The 19,493-nt window shown below is 35.1% G+C and overlaps 1 protein-coding gene across 1 annotated transcript in view; it reads left to right on the top strand.

The window, feature by feature from the left end:
- The window catches only part of Rfx6 (regulatory factor X6), a 55,097-nt gene extending 41,903 nt beyond the window's left edge, over positions 1-13,194 (top strand). Inside the window, exons 11-19 of the mRNA XM_027953043.2 lie at positions 1,881-2,040; positions 2,937-3,081; positions 3,731-3,840; positions 4,911-5,028; positions 6,673-6,795; positions 7,444-7,650; positions 8,785-9,297; positions 10,012-10,224; positions 13,019-13,194. Of these exons, the coding sequence (XP_027808844.2) occupies positions 1,881-2,040; positions 2,937-3,081; positions 3,731-3,840; positions 4,911-5,028; positions 6,673-6,795; positions 7,444-7,650; positions 8,785-9,297; positions 10,012-10,224; positions 13,019-13,194 (1,765 nt within the window). The remainder of the gene's footprint in view (positions 1-1,880; positions 2,041-2,936; positions 3,082-3,730; positions 3,841-4,910; positions 5,029-6,672; positions 6,796-7,443; positions 7,651-8,784; positions 9,298-10,011; positions 10,225-13,018) is intronic.
- Positions 13,195-19,493: the final 6,299 nt, after the last annotated feature.

Here is a 19,493-nt window from a genome sequence, read left to right as displayed (position 1 = left end):
CAAGAGGAACTAGAAAAAAAAAAAAACAGCCTTTTTTTCCCTTGAAAACAAATCTAATGAAATAAGGAAAATTATTTTAATATTGGGAGAAGACAAATTTATTTAGGGATGGACATATCTGGCCTTCAAATTTTGATTTATCTTTTTCTCTGGATTGTTTGATTTGTTTATGTAATAAATTATATTGATCTGGTTCCTAGTCATTTAATTATCTATTATAGTCTTTAAACATCTAAACTGTACTCTGCTTTATGTATGTATTTATTTATTTGTTGGTATTGTGGATTGAACTCTAATCTGTGCTCTCTGTCAGATATATCTAGCATTTCTGGGTCATAGCAGGATATCTGTGCTAACTTAGTGGCAGGCATCTGATCACAAGACTGTTTCAAATAGTAATAATAGCTGACTGGTAGTAAATACAACATAGGCTTTGAGACTACATAAATCATTTAATTCTTATAACAAATCTGAGCTGTTCATTGTTGAGAAGAAAAACATACATAAATGCATATTAAAGCTTCAAACTTACCATATTCTTAATGTCTGAGATTATTGTCTCACAGACATTCTTCAAGGTATATCTAGAAATATACACCTTTTTACAAATAGAACCATAGTACTCATACTACAGTGGTACAATTTAACAACATTTCCATTTCAATAGATGGAGATCAACATTATCTTTTCGAGTGGTATCATAAATTTCCACCATCAGAGAACACTGTACTTTAACCAATTTATTATCTTTGAATAATTGGAGTTTTTTCTTTACACACAATGTGTCATCTGACTCTGAAGTACTGTATGTTCCCAAAATTCTCAAATGAGGAACCTGGGAGCAGAAAGAAGTTAATTTATCTTCCCAGAGTAAAAAGCAAAACCTCGATTTTGACTCCAAACCCTACCTACTCTTTTTCTGTATCATGTAACTGATCCTCAAAACATGTACCATCCCAAATATATTTATATTTGTTGAGATAAGATATGAAGTTTTTAGACTGATTTTTAATATCTTATAATATCTCTATAGTCAATATTAATAGTTTTCTAGATTGGGCCTAAAATTAGTATGCTTTTGGTAATTCATTATCAAAATTATATTTGGATTATAGAAGTATGTTACTAATATTAGTAATAACAGATATTTAGTAATAACAGATATCCTGCTATTACTAAAATTATTAATTTTAGTAATGTGTATTAAATATTAAAATCAATATTAAATGCACAAAATGTTGTTATGATCCTAATGTGATGTCTCTCAATAAGCTAAGATATATAAAACATCAAGCTTATACTTACATTTTCCCAGGAATATATTTTATAGAAAATGATTAAACTGTGAGCTAATGTTAATAGTAAAGCATTAGCCGAGTGTGGTGGCGCACGCCTGTAATCCCAGCAGCTGAGGAGGCTGAGGCAGGAGGATGGAGAGTTCAAAGCCAGTCTCAGCAATCGTGAGATGCTAAGCAACTCAGTGAGACCCTGACTCTAAATAAAATGCAAAATAGAGCTGGGGGTATGGCTCAGTGGTCAAGTGCCCCAAGTTCAATCCCTGGTATCCCCCTTTATCCCCCCCAAAAGCATTAATTATTAGGTATTCCCTGAATTCCAGAGTTTAACCTGGGCATTTTCCATGAATTATTTCATATAATCCTCACAATAATCCTGTGACCAGATGCTGTTCTTATTCCTATTTAACAAACGAGGAACTTGAAAAAATTGAATATTTTGATCAAGATGATAAATGGCAAACCCAGGCTGAGGCTGTCTCACTTCAAATTCATGCTTTTATATAAAACTAATATAAAACACCCTTAATGCTTTTTTTCTTTTTTTAAAAACAATGTAGCTTTAACACATAGTTTTCTTTTTAGCTTACTAGCAGATATAAGAAATTTTGCTAAAAATTGGGAACAGTGGGTTGTTTCATCCTTGGAAAACTTGCCAGAAGCCCTAACTGACAAGAAAATACCCATTGTGCGAAGATTTGTATCTTCTCTGAAGCGACAAACATCTTTTTTACATCTTGCTCAGGTAGGTGGGTAAGTTTAGTGTTGAGTAACCAAATAAAAAATGAATCTTTTGATCAGAGAAGATAGAGGAACTTTCATAGACTAAAGGAAACTAAACAGATAGCATGCAAAATGCAGTATGTAATTCTAGAGTCAATATCAGAGCTAAAAAGGATGTTAATGGGAAAATGTTGAAATTTGAATTCCTGCCATAGTTGAGTTAACACTATTGTGCCAATGAAATATTGATATTGGTAATGTACCATGCTTATGCCACAGAAAAAAGCTGAATGGAGGGTATGTGAAAAGTCTGCACTATCTTTGCAACTTTTCTGTGACTTAAAATTATTTTAAAATCAAAAGTTAAAAAAAAAAAACACATGCAAACAAAACATGAAATACTTATCGTGTGAATCCAATGGATACAAGTTAAGGTTGTAAGGAATGAGAAATCTGATATTGTGAAACTCACACACGCAACACACTTTAAACTGCTACTAATTATGGTTCTTTTAGATAAGAGAAGAACAGACATAATTCTTAAATTAGGAATACCATGTATTATTAAATAAGTTTTACTGCCCCAAATGATTACTTACTTTCTAAAGGTTTTTAGTCCCCTAAATTTTAAAAGACTAGCTGGAGATAGTTTCAGAAAAGAAATGTAACATTTTAATATCCTTAGTGTGTGACAAATGGGCAAATTAAATAAATAAATAAATAAATTTTAAATTTAAAAATAAATTTTCAAATCTTTAACAGAGATGATCATAAGTCACAGCTATTGCTTTGAATTTTAAGATGAAAAAATAATTTATGCATGATTCTTTTCCCTCAAGGAATTATTTTTGTTGAAGATAAAACTTTAGATAGATGATAAATGATATAGTGTAGTATCTTTTTACTTTTTCTGTGCAGATTGCAAGACCAGCTCTCTTTGACCAGCATGTTGTGAATTCTATGATATCTGATATTGAAAAGGTTGACTTGAATAGTATTGGATCTCAGGCCCTTCTTACCATTTCTGGTAGCGCAGACACTGAATCTGATATCTATAGTGAACGTAAGTCCATTTTCTTTATAAAGAACAAGGTTTCTGAACTTTGGCCCTATTGGCATTGTTGAGAAATGTGTTGTACATTGTAGGATGTTTTAGGAGCATTCCTGGCCTCTCTCCACTAGACACCAGTGGCAGCATCCCCTAGTTATGACAACCAAAAACATCATATTTGCCAAATGGCTCTTGGCTCCAAAGTGAAATCTGAGAAGCTCTCTTTATAGACAAGTTTTTAACTTCTAAAGAATCAAGGATCTTCAGAAAGAAGGAAATTAATTATATTGACTTGGTTATTTCACTAGCTTTCAACTAATCTGTTCCATATAATAAAAACACCAAGTTAAAAATGAATATTTAACGATATTAATTTTCTTATTCTCTAGTATCTGAATATATCTATACATATATACATATATAACACATAAACCTATATTTGAATGATATTAAGGTAGACATACTTATTAAAATTAAAGTGTAGGCATTTTTTGTTACTGTTCTTAGGCTATTGAATAAGTTCTCTTCATGCATTTCACTTAATCTGTCTTTCCTTTTTGTGGCATAAAATTATTAATGATTTATAAATTCTAGGTTTTCTCTTGGGTTCAAAGTAGATGCAATGTTCTTCTTTCTTCTCTTTTCTTTTTTGACATGGCAGAAGACTCTGTCATTGTGTTCCAAGAACTGAAGGATCTCCTTAAGAAGAATGCCACTGTGGAGGCTTTTATTGAATGGTTGGATACAGTAGTAGAACAGAGAGTTATTAAGGTACTTTATTTTTTTAAAAAAAATTTTTTAGTTGTCTCTGTCCCTTTATTTTATTTATTTTACACATGCTAGGCAAGTGCTCTACCACTGAGCTACAACTTCAGCACTGTTAAGATACCTTTTAATAACAGATTTGAGAAAATAATTTTTTTTGTTAAGAATAAATGCTAAATTGGATATAATCTCCTGACTTTTTTTTAAAGGTGGAAGACTGTATAAAAAATGTTTTGAGGGAAATTCTGAAGCTCTACAAATAAGGCAGCCCAAATATCTAAATTAGGAAGATGCCAGATTTGAAAGCCCTGGGCCTGGGTTTAATACTGTTTCTCCTTTCTCAACCAAGATCAATATTCCTTCCCTGTCAGTCAAGAAAGTTACACCTGAGTAACTTCATTAGTGAAAGATAAACTCAGAAACTGGAAAGATATAGTCCTTTTTTTTAAAAAGCAAGTTTTCATAAATGCTGAAAGAAAATATTCTTTTCAATATTACCTTTTTGTAATACTAAATTTTAAAAGCTCAGTATTTTTTGTTTTCTATTTGTCTTCTTCATTTTTTTTTTCTGTTAACCTTCAAGCCATCCATCATGAAGCAAGGCAATAAGAACAAATATATCCTTCACTAGTTGGGGTGAGCTATTCATATCAAGAAAACCAGTTATAGTCTGGGGACGTTTTTTCATTCTGGAAGGAAAACAGATTTTCATTCAAGACCTGAGAAGTCTGTTAATCATTCACGGAAATATATAACCCCCTTTCACACTTTATATTATGTTCTTTTAAACCCTCTATCAGAAAATTAAAAGATAAAAACATTTTGTAAAGTATCTCATTTTGTTGTCTAATTCTATTGAGAAACAATGTTATTTAGAGTATACTTTTTAACCCTTAAAATGGAAGCAAAGACAGGCCAAAATTAAAATCCCTGGACAGGTCATGTTATTTGATGAAACAAAGAACATGTCGTGCCATCTGTCCATTTAGACAGTGTATCTACCTTGATCTAACATAGGATACATGGAATGATTAAATGACAGATTTTGTAGTTTCATTTTGTTTCTTTTCTTTTAGACCAGCAAACAAAATGGAAGATCATTAAAGAAGAGGGCCCAGGACTTTTTGCTGAAGTGGAGCTTTCTTGGTGCTCGAGTCATGCATAACCTCACCTTGAACAATGCGTCCAGTTTTGGTATCCTATGTGCCTTATAAAAGCCTTACATGAGTTATACCATTCATTCCCAGTCACATCTGGTGTCTATTTTTAAGTCTATTACCATATCACTTCTCAAAGAGTGTCTGAATATCAGCTAGTAAAAAATAGTATTTATAACAATATATCTCTTTTGAACTTAAAATGATATAAAGCTAATAAAATCTATTGTTTGAAAAATTTAAATGTCACTAAAATAAAACTGTAAATGGAAAACTAGTAATGCAAATGCATTAATATTAATAACACTTGGAAATTTTATTAAATAAAAGAAAGTTTATTAACTATTATAAAAAAAATAAAATGGTAGTTATGAGCTTGGTTGTAGAGTCAGACTTCATGTTGGGTTAAATCCTACACTTTCTCTCCAGCTGTGGCTTTACCTAAGCCAGGCTGCTCACTGAAGAAGATGCAGAATACTCGTTTCCTAAGAACTATGTAGATGCTTTAGTAAAATGATGTATACAAAAACAAGTTGCTAAACTCAGTAGATACTTAATGAACAGCAGCCATTATCATTAAATCACACTGGTACTTGGATAAATTGTCTTTGTTAAACCAACAAACAATAACTAACATTATTTTCAAGATAGTGCTCATTTTAATATGGCCATTTTTTTTTTTTTTACATCTGTTTTCCTGGTATCTGTGTAGTTGTATTCCAGGAGTGGAAGAGCAACACTCTATTAAATTTATGAACTCCCTTTCCTGATCTCTATGACTTATAAATCAGATCAAATTAGCTTTTTCAAAAATTGGCTACTCTCTTTTTTCTAAAACTTCTGAGATTCCCATTGTATAGTTACAATGCTAAAGTTATGGACAGTAACTCTGTGTTTAGTAGTTGCCGATTTCAAGAAATCTTCACATTATCAAATAGATTGCAATTAACTAAGTTTTAAAATTTAACGTCCAATGAAATTAAATAAAACCAGCAAACTTGTGCTGAAGGATGAACAAAATACACTGTGTCTATTATTTAAAATAAACTTGCTTATATTTTAGATTTCTTAAAATATATAAGATTGAAACCTGATCTTATTATGATAAAAAGACTTGTTGGGAAATCCGTCGAATAGCTAAAAAGACATTTAAAATTTTCCAGTACATCTTTCATGTGAAAATTACTTTTTTTTCAAACCAAATAATATTTGTTTCAAGCTAGAAAGACATCTTTTCTTGATACTTTTCTCAGACCATTCTGGCCATTGTCTGATTATTCAGTACAAAGTAAACAGAAATAGAGCAGAGTAGAGCTCATTCTCCTCAGGTTAAACCTTATCACACTCCAGTGTGTGCCCTCTTAAAGCATAAAGCATGTCTCACTTTCATCCGTATTTTCCTTTGATGTAATTAGTGGCCAAAGAGCTGGCAGGACAGTATACACAGTGAGCTAGGCAGGCGGTACACAGAAAGATTAGAGACCCAAGTTAAGCATGTTGGTCTTTGCAGGTCATTTAAAGTCCAACAAGTATTTGTTTATTTCAGTTGCTCCTTTTAAAGTGTGGTGAGATGGTCACAAAGATAACTTCACTTTTCTTTCTCTTTCCCTCTCTCTCCTCGGTCCCTCTTTCTTCTTTCCACCTCACCATGTGCTCTCCCCTCTTCCCATTCATAAACAAGGTTCATTCCATTTGATCCGAATGCTTCTCGATGAATACATTCTCCTGGCCATGGAGACCCAGTTTAATAATGACAAAGAGCAGGAGTTACAGAATTTATTGGACAAGTATATGAAGAATTCAGGTACTATAAATAAGTAGTATGATTTTTATGTTTCTCTGTTTAAACTTAAGTTGAAAAATTCGCATGTGTACAAGTTAAGTGGGTTCATAATAGTCTCAGAGTTTTTTTCCAAACATGCCACTACTAACATCAGATACTAACATGAACAGAATGCTGTTTCTCTTCCATTTATACATAGATTAGTCAAAGTTTTTTCATTGGAAACTTTGAAGTTAACAAAATTGACATTCTTAACGTCTGAAAAATTAAATGAAGCTGGAGAAGTGACTGTAGTTAAAAAAAACTATTATATTTCAGAATAACCCATGTGGTATATTTCACATATAAGTAAGCTCTTCAGGAACTTAGAGAAAGAAGGAAACACATCTATTTGAGATGTGAAAACTTTCATTTTGAAGACTTCGGAGTGGACTGTTTGGTGTCTCTCAGAACACATGTACACCCACAAATAACCAGCTAATAAAACCCAGCACCACACTGCCAAGAACAAAGGTCTACCCCACTTATTTCCCACAGAAAACTTGGCTTATGAATTTCCAGATTAATTACTTTACCTATGAAACATTCTCAGTGTCTTTTATTTGCTGGCTTGTCAACTAGGAATATGGGAATGAATGAAGCTTCCTCACTTTAAAAAACTCTTTCCAGATGCAAGTAAAGCTGCCTTCACTGCCTCGCCAAGCTCATGCTTTCTGGCCAATCGGAATAAAGGAAGCTCTGTTTCCAGTGACACTGTGAAGAATGAAAGCCATGTGGACACAGCCTGCCTTCCTCTGCCATCCAGTCACCCTGGAGCCCTACCCCCTGCTCTTCACCCCTTCCCTGCTGGAAACACAGATAATATGCCACTCACAGGTACCTGTGGAACAACAACGAGAATCACCTAGACTTCCACACGTCTCAGAGGAGCTTATTCCTTTACTTTCCTTAAAACGCCTAACCTCTAGGGATTCCAAGAATAAAAAGGGTTTCCTTAATTGGTTTGCAATATTTTATAGGATTTAAAATATTTTAGTTAAAATTTTGTGTAATTTTTTAGTGTTTTTGTATTTAAAGCAATTACCATTCACATTTTAACTAATGCTATTATTAACATGAGTATCATATTTGGGTGGTTGGTAAGTTATATTAGAAATATGAATAGTCCTCTTCATTTAGTGGGAGGAAAAACTAGATTAGGTAACCATAAAATCCTTAAGATGCTTTAAAGATCAAAAAGGGAACACTTATTTGTTTGGGGGTTTTGATGAGATTTCTCTTTCATTAAGAAGTAGATTTGGTCATTCTAGGATAATTACTACAATAATTTTGTCCTTTGGTCTAGGGTCCACTTTGTGTCAAAGAATGTTCAATGGCTTGAACTAACTACTTGGAATATTTTAAATTTGTTTATTGCCTTGTGTCTTTTTTGAAACCCTTTTATATACATTAATTCATTAGATATACAGAATTTTGAACCTGGAAGGGCCTTATCCTTCAGTGGTCTAATTCCTGCCCATGGAAAATCAAAGACACAGGGAGTTGTTGCCATTCATAAAACACATTGCTCATCAGTTGTATTCACAAGATGTTTTGAATTGATGGCTTTGAAGCCATGCCATTTTGACATTAGTGCATTTTTCTTTCACCCCAAAGATCAAACCATTTCACATTCAGCTTGCTTTTAATTATGGAGAGATTTGAGCATCTGACTCCCTTGCCCTTTGCAAGTGTGAGTACTAAATATCTTCATATCTATAGGAGTACAAAGCTATCCCAGACTCTCTCTGGGAGACTCACTCTGGCTGTAACGTATATCTGCATTGTGAAGATGTGCGTATATTTTTAATTTGCATTTTCATGCTCTCCATTCTAGTTAATTTTGGGGAGTAGGAATAAACCAAGTTGGGGGAAAAAGGCATACTAGTACATTTACAAATATTTCTTAGAGATCCAAGCCCATATACTTTAATATGCCACTAAATGAATGCTCTGCTAATTCCTTTCCAGGTCAAATGGAGCTTTCACAGGGTACTGGACATTTGATGACACCACCTATTTCTCCAGCCATGGCCAGTCGAGGAAGTGTCATTAACCAAGGGCCAATGGCAGGGAGACCCCCAAGTGTGGGCCCGGTACTCTCAGTTGCATCACATTGCTCAACATACCCAGAGACCATTTATCCTACTCTCTCTCAAAACAACCATGACTTTTATGGGGCCAACTCTAACTATCAGACTGTGTTTAGGGCACAGCCCCACCCCACACCAGGACTCTATCCTCATCGTGCTGAGCATGGTCGATGCATGGCCTGGACTGAACAGCAGCTTTCTAGAGACTTTTTCAGTGGCAGCTGTGCTGGGTCTCCATATAATTCTCGGCCACCTTCCAGCTATGGACCATCCTCACATGCCCAAGATTCACATAGTATGCAGTTTTTTAATACAGGAAGCTTCAATTTCCTGAACAACACAGGGGCTGCCAGCTGCCAAGGAGCAACATTGCCTTCTAATTCACCTAATGGTATGAATTTTTTAAAGAATTTTCCTGGCTTTTGAGTAGACAGTAAGTCAACATCAGCCATTGGGTTTCTGCTGAGTAGTATGTCATCTCATGTAAGACTTCTAAAGACCATGGAGTCTTAGACATCTAGGGCTGATATGTTCACAAAGAAGATTATTCCCTATTTTTTGTGGCTTTATTGAAGTTGTACACATTATTTAAAAATGCCACACATTATGAAAAAAGACCTTATGTCAAACTACATACATGAAACCAGCCTTAACAGGAAGGGAAAAGAATATTCTTTCCTTTGAATGTATTTTTAATGGAGAATGTTCTTCAAAAGAACTAAAAGCAGATTTAAGACTGAGACCAAAACTGTGTCCATTGTTAGGCCGATAAAATCTTGAAGGGCGCTATAAAGACCTGTGGATGCCTTCAGCCACCAAAATTGGCTTTGTGTAGTCAGACCTTATTAATTTGGATAAGTAAATTATAACAAAGGTGCAGTCTATGTCTCAAAGTTATAATGTGACAATTCCTCTTTGAAAAAAAGCACAAACCTAGCATAGTAAACCATATCCATATAAGCACAAATCCAAGTTTATAGTAAACAGATGTAATATTTATAGTTTGATATCTTTAAGGTTCTGCCCAATTGCCTTGTGGCTTTTTCCTTCCTGGACTGTTCTTTGTAATAAGCTAATGGCACATTCTCAACACTTTCTCTTCTAGGCTACTACGGAAGCAATATAAACTACCCAGAGTCTCATAGGCTTGGGTCAATGGTGAATCAACACGTTTCTGTCATCAGCAGCATCCGCTCACTCCCTCCATACAGTGACATCCATGACCCACTTAACATTTTAGATGACAGCAGTAGAAAGCAGACCAGTTCGTTCTATGCAGATGCATCATCTCCAGCTGCCTGTCGGACTCCAGTAGTAGGTAAGTTACTTTAGTAGTTCTTGAAAATGTTTTTTAAAAAGTGGCTTTTAAATGGGGCTTACCTCAAATATGCAGCATCACTTAGTAGAAACTGTTGAGGTGAACTGGGCATGTACCTTTCGCTGCCAGTTTGTTATTTTGGATCTGAAGTTGCATCTTTGTATCTGAATATACTGTTAGTAACAATTTTCTAGGTCTCATTTCACATATCACTGCTGTGAGATCTACTGCTGGGTCTATTTTTCTTTCCAAAAAGAATAGTTGGCATCTTTTATGAATGCAAAAAATTAATATAACCTGTCAAGTGCAGTTTAAAAGACAGTAAAATTTAGGAGGACTCTGATGATGTCTTTTTTTCTCATTGTCTCTTGATTACTGTTGGACTCTTTTCTCTTTTAGGTCCCATAATAGCCATCACTACCTGAAACCACTCTGAAACCTTTTTTTTAAGTTGTAGAGGGTCATAATATCTTTATTTATTTATTATGTGTTGCTGAGGATCAAACCCAGTGCCTCACACATTCTAGGCAAGTGCTCTACCACTGAGTTACAACCCCAGCCCCACCCCCAAATTTTAAAAATGGTGTCCTATTAAGGAATTACTAGAATTTTCTCAATTTTGTATCAAATGAAATTAAACATCTCTATAAAAATGTTTCTATTTAATTTAATTTACTATTTAAATAAAAATGTGGAAATTAATGGACTTGCCTTGTAGAACCCTAGCTGCTTCTTCCAACCAGTTTGCTATTCCTGAGCCCCACTTATGAAGAAATTCATCAGCTTGTACTAGATGTATCACCAGCACTTCTTAAACTCTCTGCCACATAGTAGGAATTCAATAAATCAGTGAATGAAAAAGGAGGAAAAACTAAATCTAGGGACTAGAGGTGTAGCTCAATAGCACATGTTTGCATGTGCAAGGCCCTGGGTTCAATCCTTAACCCCAAAAGCAAACATAAAATAAAAATTGAAATTTATACATATATTTTGTCTAATTAATTAGCATGTTATCACTGAAAACATAGATTTTGAAACTAAATATATAAATTAGTTTCTGAAATTACTAATGAGGTATCACAGGGTAAGTATATATTCAGCAAGTATCAATCAGAGTGTTAATATTTATATCAGATGGTTGAAATCATCCGGTGGAATTGATTTTAGACTAGCATAAGTAAAGGGCATTGGCACCCAAGCAGAGCAAAAGGGAAAATGAGATAAATTCCATCTCTCCTCACTCAGTGTACTTTTCTAATAATTCAGTAGGAAGCACTTCTTCCCTTCCTGTGACTGTCACAAATGCTCCCTGAGCAGAGTCTGAGAACTCATCTCCTGCTATCTGTAAATAGTCATTGCTTCTAGGTTACTCTAATGAAGCAGAAAATTCCACTTCAGGAAGTTTCCTCACCATGAGACTGAAACGTGCCACGTTGCCATTGCTACTATTAGTTGTGTTTACCTGTAGAGATAATGGGCACTTTGATGGAACACAGGTTGGGAGCAGGGTAGATTCCAAGCTGAAGTTGTCAGAGCCGGCTTTCGAGTAGATTGCAAAGTGGGTTTGAAAAGAGGGAGCAGTGTAAGTAAGTAAATGCTACAGGGGTAATCCGGACCCACAATAGGCTTCCTTAATTGTATAGCTTGGTTCTTAGTTGTCATGAATGTGTCATCTCACAGTGAGAAGGCAGCGGCCACACCTGAGGGAAATGCCGAGCTGGAGAGGAAGTTAGTGAGCTGTTTTTAGAATGGTCCATTTGTCAGAGTCCATTCTAGGCTTGAGGATATGGGGGTGATTAGGCTATAGTTCCTGTCTCGAGGAAGTTTAAAACATTCTAGGAAGGGGAAAGTAAGGCAATGGATATGTGGACACAGGCCTTAAAATGATAATTTCAGGTTCTCTGAGTTCCATTAAATAGGGCAACATGGCAGGTGGTAACAGAGGAGCTGCTCTGGTAGGATGGTTGGGATAGGAATCCTGAGGCAGAAACATTTAAGTTGAAAGAAGAGTGATAAGGAAGCAAGACATGAAGATCTGATGGTTGAGTTTGAGGAAGGAGGAACAGCAATTGCAGGGCCTCTGAAATTGGAGCACAACTGACAATTTCAATGGGCAGAGAGAAAGCCTGTGTGGCTTGAGCGTAGTAAAGAAGGGAAAAAGGAACAAAACAAATCAAAAAGCAAGGATTTGCCTATGAAGAGTTTTATGAACCAGGGACAACAGCTGGGATTTTCTTCCAAGAGTATGAGCAACCATTATACCATTTGAAAAGAAAGAGTATGGTTTTGCTTTACATTTTGGCAAGATCGTTGCAGTTGTTCTCTGGAGAATGAGCGAATGAGGCAAAGGCAAAAGTCATGAGAACAGTTAGGAGGCAAACTGTATCAGTCCAGGGAAGAGAAGGTAGTGGTTTGAACTACAACTGAGGAACTAGAGTAGGGGATAAGGGAAAATGAGATAAATTCCATCTCTCCTCACTCAGTGTACTTTTCTAATAATCCAGGAACTAGAGTAGGGGATATATTTTGTGGTAGGACTTAAGATGATATTGAGTTTCCTTTGTGAAATATTTACAAAAAAACAACAATTTCTGGGAAAGTAGCCAATTGAAAAAAAAAGGTAGAATAAAAGATGATTGCCCTGGCAAATTATATACATTCAAATTTTGAACAGGTAGGTGTACACTAAATGCAAAAATAAATACAGAGGCTCAGCTTAAAGAGAGTGTCACTGGCAGAGAAAAGAAAATGTCAATTGGTTTTCAATTGGTGATTATATTTTCCTCCTTTACAGCTTCCAACTTGCAAACCCCAATTCCTTCTTCTTCATCCCAGTGTATGTATGGAACTTCCAATCAGTATCCAGCACAAGAAACCTTGGACTCCCATGGAGCAAGCAGTAGAGAAATGGTGTCATCTTTGCCACCCATCAACACTGTGTTTATGGGAACAGCAGCTGGAGGCACTTAAATTGATAATGTTGGGTGGGGTTGAAACTAAAAATCTCTACTGTGCAGATATCATTATTCACTCAGTCTACAATAAGAATAAACAAAATGGAGCAGGCAGTGACTGGACACTGTTTTTCAAGTCACTGGTATTTGGATAACTCCAAAGTGATTGGACATTCTTGCATAGTTTGCCTTGCACACAAATAGTTTTAAATGTGATCTCATTATTAATCATAGTTTACAACATTATTAAATGAAACCAGTGGAGAATTGAACATGCAAACATTTCAACTATGAAGATTTAATATTTCACTTTCTAATTTATTGAGAATCTTTATGCTCCTACATTTTTGGTTTCTAAAAAAGAGAAAAGTATATTTAATGCCTTTACAATACCTTTAATTTATTAGGATCTCAGAATCATTGTTTACTATTCCCTTATTTGACAAACAGTCAAATATATATGTTCTACCTCCTATGGAAATGTTTACGACATCAAGACTTAATTCAATTCAGCCTAGACCAAAGTCGCTTGACCTTTAATTCCTCTGCATTAGTGATGATTTCTGTTACATAGCAGTATTCCAATTATATGTAACTGAATAGAGATGATAAATGCTTACTCTTCTTTTCAAAAAGACAAGAAATAAAAGAAATAATGGATGGAAACATTTTTAAAGGCTTGATTGCTGTCAGGACTGGTGCCATTTTTGAAGGATGCTGGAGATTTGCAGGAAGAGCTGCTTTGGATATCAAATGAAAGAGTGAAGTTGGTTGATTGAGACGCTATAATTCAAGAATATTTGCATATCAAATTAAAGTGCATAACAGTAAAGAAATTGTGACCTGTAGACTAAAATTCCTCAGATGTGGAAGTAGTCTTTTATCAAGTACTTTAATTACTTGATTACAAATTAAGAGTGAATGAGTATTCAGGGATCATCTGGATGCAAAGGCTAATTCACAAGTGAAGGATTCATTATATATAAATTAATACAATTTGATATGACCCTCTGCCTGACTTTTTTTTCTTTTCCATATGCCTTGGCTGAAAGATCTGTTGTAAGATTTATAGCCTATAATAGGATACTTCTATGAACTTGACAAGACTTCTATAATCTTATGATAGGCCTCATTTACTTGTATTAAGTATTGGGTTATACTGTTGGCCTCAGGTACATCATAAAATGATCAGTAAGCTCTAAATATCCATTATATGTCATGATGTAATTTGGTAAAACAAACTGTGGAATTGTTTTCAGCAAGCAATAAATACCTGAGGACTTGTCAAATTGTTGCTGCTGTTTGCTTAGTAGCATGCTCAGTAATATATAGTTATTTAAGCAGAAAAAGATTGGAAAGGTAACAAATTATGAGAAATAGAAAACTAAATATTCTCTTTCTTGCACTAGTAATATTGTGAGAGTACAAAGGAAGGAAAAATTAAAATCTTGGAATGAAATAGTGAACAAAACAGCTTTAAGAATTTTGGCTACAAGTTTTGAGTAAGGAACCAAAATTAAATGTATAATGATTCAATATATATTTAGCATCTAATATGTGTCAGACATTACTAGACAACACGGAAAATGCAAAGATGAAAAAAAATCACTGTTATACCTTTAAAATGTTTTGATGTAATTACAAGGGTATAATGTGATAGGAAATAGAGCTCACTGAAGATTTTTGAGTAGAAAAGCAATGTGGGGAAGTGATGTTTAGGTAACATTTAGCAACAATTGGAGGGAGGAAGTAGATTGAATAGTGGAGGAATTAGCCAGAGAAGGGCCATGTGGGAGGTAAGTGTCTCATCTAGATGTGTAGCTGATAAGCATTTAGGAGCAGAAGGTAGGAGATGTGGGAGAGAGGAAGAAGCATGAGAATCATTTTGAAGAAACATTAGCATCATTTCAAAGAATATATTAAAGAATTTTTCCTAACCTTATTTGCAAAGATTTTCCCCACCCTATTTGAAAGTACTACAGTGGAAATAGTTGACCCTGGGATGGGGAGAAACTTAGAAGACAGGTGAGCTGTGTCTCTGGGTTTCATAACAGCAAAGTGTTTGGCACTGACTTTAGAAGAGACAAACCACCAACTTGCTAAGCAAAGGAACTTGAGTTTGCATCTGTTAGATGTATAATTGTATGTTTCTCAGGGAAAACACAACTGGCTTTCATGCAGAACAGTTCTTTGTTTTGTAAGACTATTCTGCATATTGCACAAGATTCAGTATCACAGGCCCTCAAACACTAAATGCTGAAAGAAGCCCTCTCCTCATCACTTATGACAATCAAAAACACCTCACATATTTTTAAATGTCACTAGACAATCAGTGCTAGTCCTGTCTACTGGCATTAATACTAGTACTAATCCCTAGTACTGCAAACAAGCAAACAAACAAAAAATTACTTAGAAGGAGCATGTGATGACATATTACCTCTCTGCCCTTCAGTTATGCTTATGTAAGAATTGTTCCTTAATTGATCTAAAGCCCAGATGCTCAAGGTATTTTCTGATACTCTTTTTGATAATTTAAATATAGTTAAAGAACTTTGTCTCACTTTATGGTGTTTCAGTTTTCAAAAGTAAACTCTCTTCGAGTAATTTTTAGTTTTAATTTGGGGCGGGGGGTCCCAGGGATTGAACTCAGCACTCGACTACTGAGCCACATTCCTAGCCCTATTTTTTTTATTTTATTTAGAGACAGGGTCTCACTGAGTTGCTTAGCACCTTGCTGTTGCTGAGGCTGGCTTTGAACTCGCAATCCTCCTGCCTCAGCCTCCTGAGCTTCTGGGATTACAGGCATGTGCCATTGAGCCTGGATCAAGTAATTTTTCTTTTCTTTCTTTTTTTTTTTTTGAATGGATAAACAAATTTTAACATACACTCACTCAAAAATTAGTGCTAAAATGGAAGGCATGGATACACACAATATGTGAAACTCAAAAATATGCTAGAAGATGGACAAAAATACATGGAACGTATGATTATATAACATTAAAAATTTATAGTGAGAGCGCTAGGGTCACAGCTCATTGGTAGAGTGCTTGTCTAGCATGAGTGAGGCACTGGGTTCCCGTCTCAGCTCTGCATATAAGTAAATTAATAATAAAATAAAGGCCCATTGACCACAAAAATATTTTTTTAAAAAATTAAAGTAGTTTCTGGCAAACAAGAGAGTAATAAAGGGGGAGCAGAAAAATTCTGGGCAGAATTGATACATTTACTATGATGGATGTGCTGAAGGTTCTTCAGGGCACAACCTAAACCTGTGCAATTTATTATAAATCAATTGTACCTCAACAAAGTATAAGGAAAAAACCCAGCCACGTCATGTAGTATAAGTTTAAATAAAACAAGGGACCAAGGAACTAAAGGCTTGAGTAGGAAGGTAATCACAAGAACAAAACAAATATTTCTAAATAAAAGATATTTATATACAAACAAGCCACTGTGAGCACTAACACATGGTAAAAAGCAATGATCTATAGTGGCAATGTCAAGGCAGGTCCTGGGACAACAGAGTTGCTTCTAGGGGACCACACGTTCAAAGTTATTTTATTGTAATAGAAAAATGCTATTTGCCTTTTTAATTCTAATTCTCTCAAGAGTATAGCATTGATTTTTCCACAGATTACATGACACAAGTTGAACATAAAATGTAAAAAGAGGGGATTCTGGCTATATTCTAATTAGCCAAACAGCAAGATTTGCAAAACTTTACAAAATGGCACTCTTTCTGTTGATTTTTTTTTGTTTGTTTGGTGATCAAAATATATTTTACTAGTAATACTATGTGTGTTAACATGTAATATGTTTACAATATTTTAAGTGAATGTAGTGTTTTTTAGATTCTCAGTTTTAACTCCCAACAGGGCAAATATTGGTAGATAACCTAAACATAAATAAAAGCTCTTTGGGATTTTCACTGTCAGAGAAGGGCTATTAATCTACCATCAATTAGCTCTCAGGCAGGCCCCTTGAGAGGGGCAACTGCACTGCTAAGGCATGGCCTACCACCCTGAGGGAGGATCCCCACATTCTAGAGGGATGTTTCTTCACATGTAGGCTGTTTTCATCTCATTTTTCTACATATGCATTTTCACTGTATTTCATCTGAGTGTTGTTCTACAACAGTTTGGAATTGTTTAAAAATTGTTCTTCACCACAGAAACATGGAGAAACAGTGAACTACATATATTTCAATAAGTAGCAATTAGTATGATCCCTAAAGCAAAATGTTATGAGTAGAAAGTAATTCTACTTCATTAACAACAATGAAGAGGGTTTCCTCTGTATATACACTATTTCTCATATAATTACCAATGCAATCACACTTACAATGTGAATTGGCAATGACAGAAAACTATACATTCTCTTTTCAGTGAAAAACTTTTCCAATGGGTCTCACAAATGCATTGATTTCATGAAATTCACCTTTGCTATGTTCTCTCAGGGTGCTTTAGATGCAGGAATTAGGTAAAAGACTCCACCTCCTTTCTCAGACAGGTTTATTCCTGATTTGGATCAGTTTCCTTCTAGCTTCTGTCCAGTAAGAACTCTTTGGCACAAACTACCCTACAGCCTCTCGCCCTGGAGTCCAGCACAATCACTCCTGCAGCCACTCACATGGCCCACCTGTGCTGGCTACAGAAGGTGCCATCACTACCCGAGAGGCACCGCACTCTCAAGTAGTTTTTGAAGTTGTAGTAGTAATTGAAAAGAAATGACCTGATCAAGGTAATGCTTATGTAAAATAAAAAATTATATAGATTAAAGACATAATGACAAATAAATACTCCAATTAGGTCAGTGAATTCTTGATAGAATTTAAAGAATATGTTTTGTGACAACTTAAAACCCAACTCTGTCATTATCATAGAAACACAGGAAAAAAAAGGGTCCTGATTTACTTTCTCTCTCCAGGTAGGTTTTACTAAGAAAAAATTAGGGTTCTCCTTAACTATAGATTCCCATGTATATTTTCAGGATAGAAAGGCTTTTTTTTTTAATTTAAACTAAATTCTAATTATAGTTGTGATATTAAAATTTTTCTTTGTTCCTGCTACAAGAAAGTAGAATCCATGAGACCCTCAAGGTCTCACACATTAAAGTACCGTCCGACTTCAAAAGGCAGCAGTTACTGTCATGGAGGCATGAAGATAGACCAGCAGGCAGTGAGGTTATTGTCCCAACTTTCCCCAGTAGTGCTGTTATGCATTCAACAGTGTCCAACCAACTAAATCATTATGTCAGGAATCATGACTGCAAACCTTACACACACAGCTGAAAAAAATAAACAGGCACAGGAGTTGGGCTAGAATGAGAGAGAGAGAAGCAGAGGCAGAGAGGGACTGAATTGAGAGAGGAGTCTCAGTGGGCAGCAATGAATGTGTTCCTCCAGTGGAACGATGGTATGACAGGTTCTCAGACCAGCCACAGAGCACCAGAGCAGCAGCTATGCTGTTCTGACCAGTGAGAAGCACTGCCTAGTTCTCTTCTGTCCACTCAAATTAGCCCTTGGAGCCTTTGATAGATGCGGTCTCCATTTAGCCATTCAAGGTACAGCTGCTTTAACCCACACTTCTAGGTCCCCTATGGTATGGTTCTACTTCTGCAGATAACCTTGATTAAACAATAAGTTAGAGGCACATTGATTTTATTTTTGAAGGAATCAATCTATTCTTATACAAATGCAGTCCCTATAAAAGGACAAAAAATATTATCATTCTCTTTAAGTTTAAATTTATTTTAACTGATAATATAAAAACAAAAGTTGGACCTATTTATTGAGTTCCATGTGATATTTCCATACACGCCTATGTTATGTAATATCTAAATCAGTCTAAACACATGTATCTTCTTGAATGTTTATCATTTATTTATTTATGGTGAAAACTCTTTTCTCCTTGCTTTTAAAATATACAGTTCTTGAAAGTCAGCTTAGGTAGTATACTTTCCTTCTGCAGTTCCCCAAAAAATTAAAAGAAAAAGAAAGGAAAGTGAAAGAGAGTAGGGGAAAAAAGGAAGGGAGGGAGGAGAGTAAGAGAGAGAGATGAAGGAGAAAGGAAAAATATTTGGGATAAATGAATTCTGAAACCCAAACCAAAGTTCCAACTTTTCAAAAAAGCAGGAGGTAAATGAGATTGATATGCTTGAATCCCCTGGAAAGGGCTACCCATCAGGTTTCTTTATAATAGGGAGTGAAATGAATTTCCATACAGATATCACAATAGCAGCTACAGTTCTGAAAAGGCCTGGACTAGTAAACTGTTCACCCAGTATTTTGAGGGCAGATTTACAATCCAGGGTGAG

The sequence above is a fragment of the Marmota flaviventris genome, chromosome 6, assembly GCF_047511675.1.
Source record: "Marmota flaviventris isolate mMarFla1 chromosome 6, mMarFla1.hap1, whole genome shotgun sequence".
NCBI classification, from domain to species: domain Eukaryota; kingdom Metazoa; phylum Chordata; class Mammalia; order Rodentia; family Sciuridae; genus Marmota; species Marmota flaviventris.
This window is presented reverse-complemented; position numbering and strand designations above follow the sequence as displayed.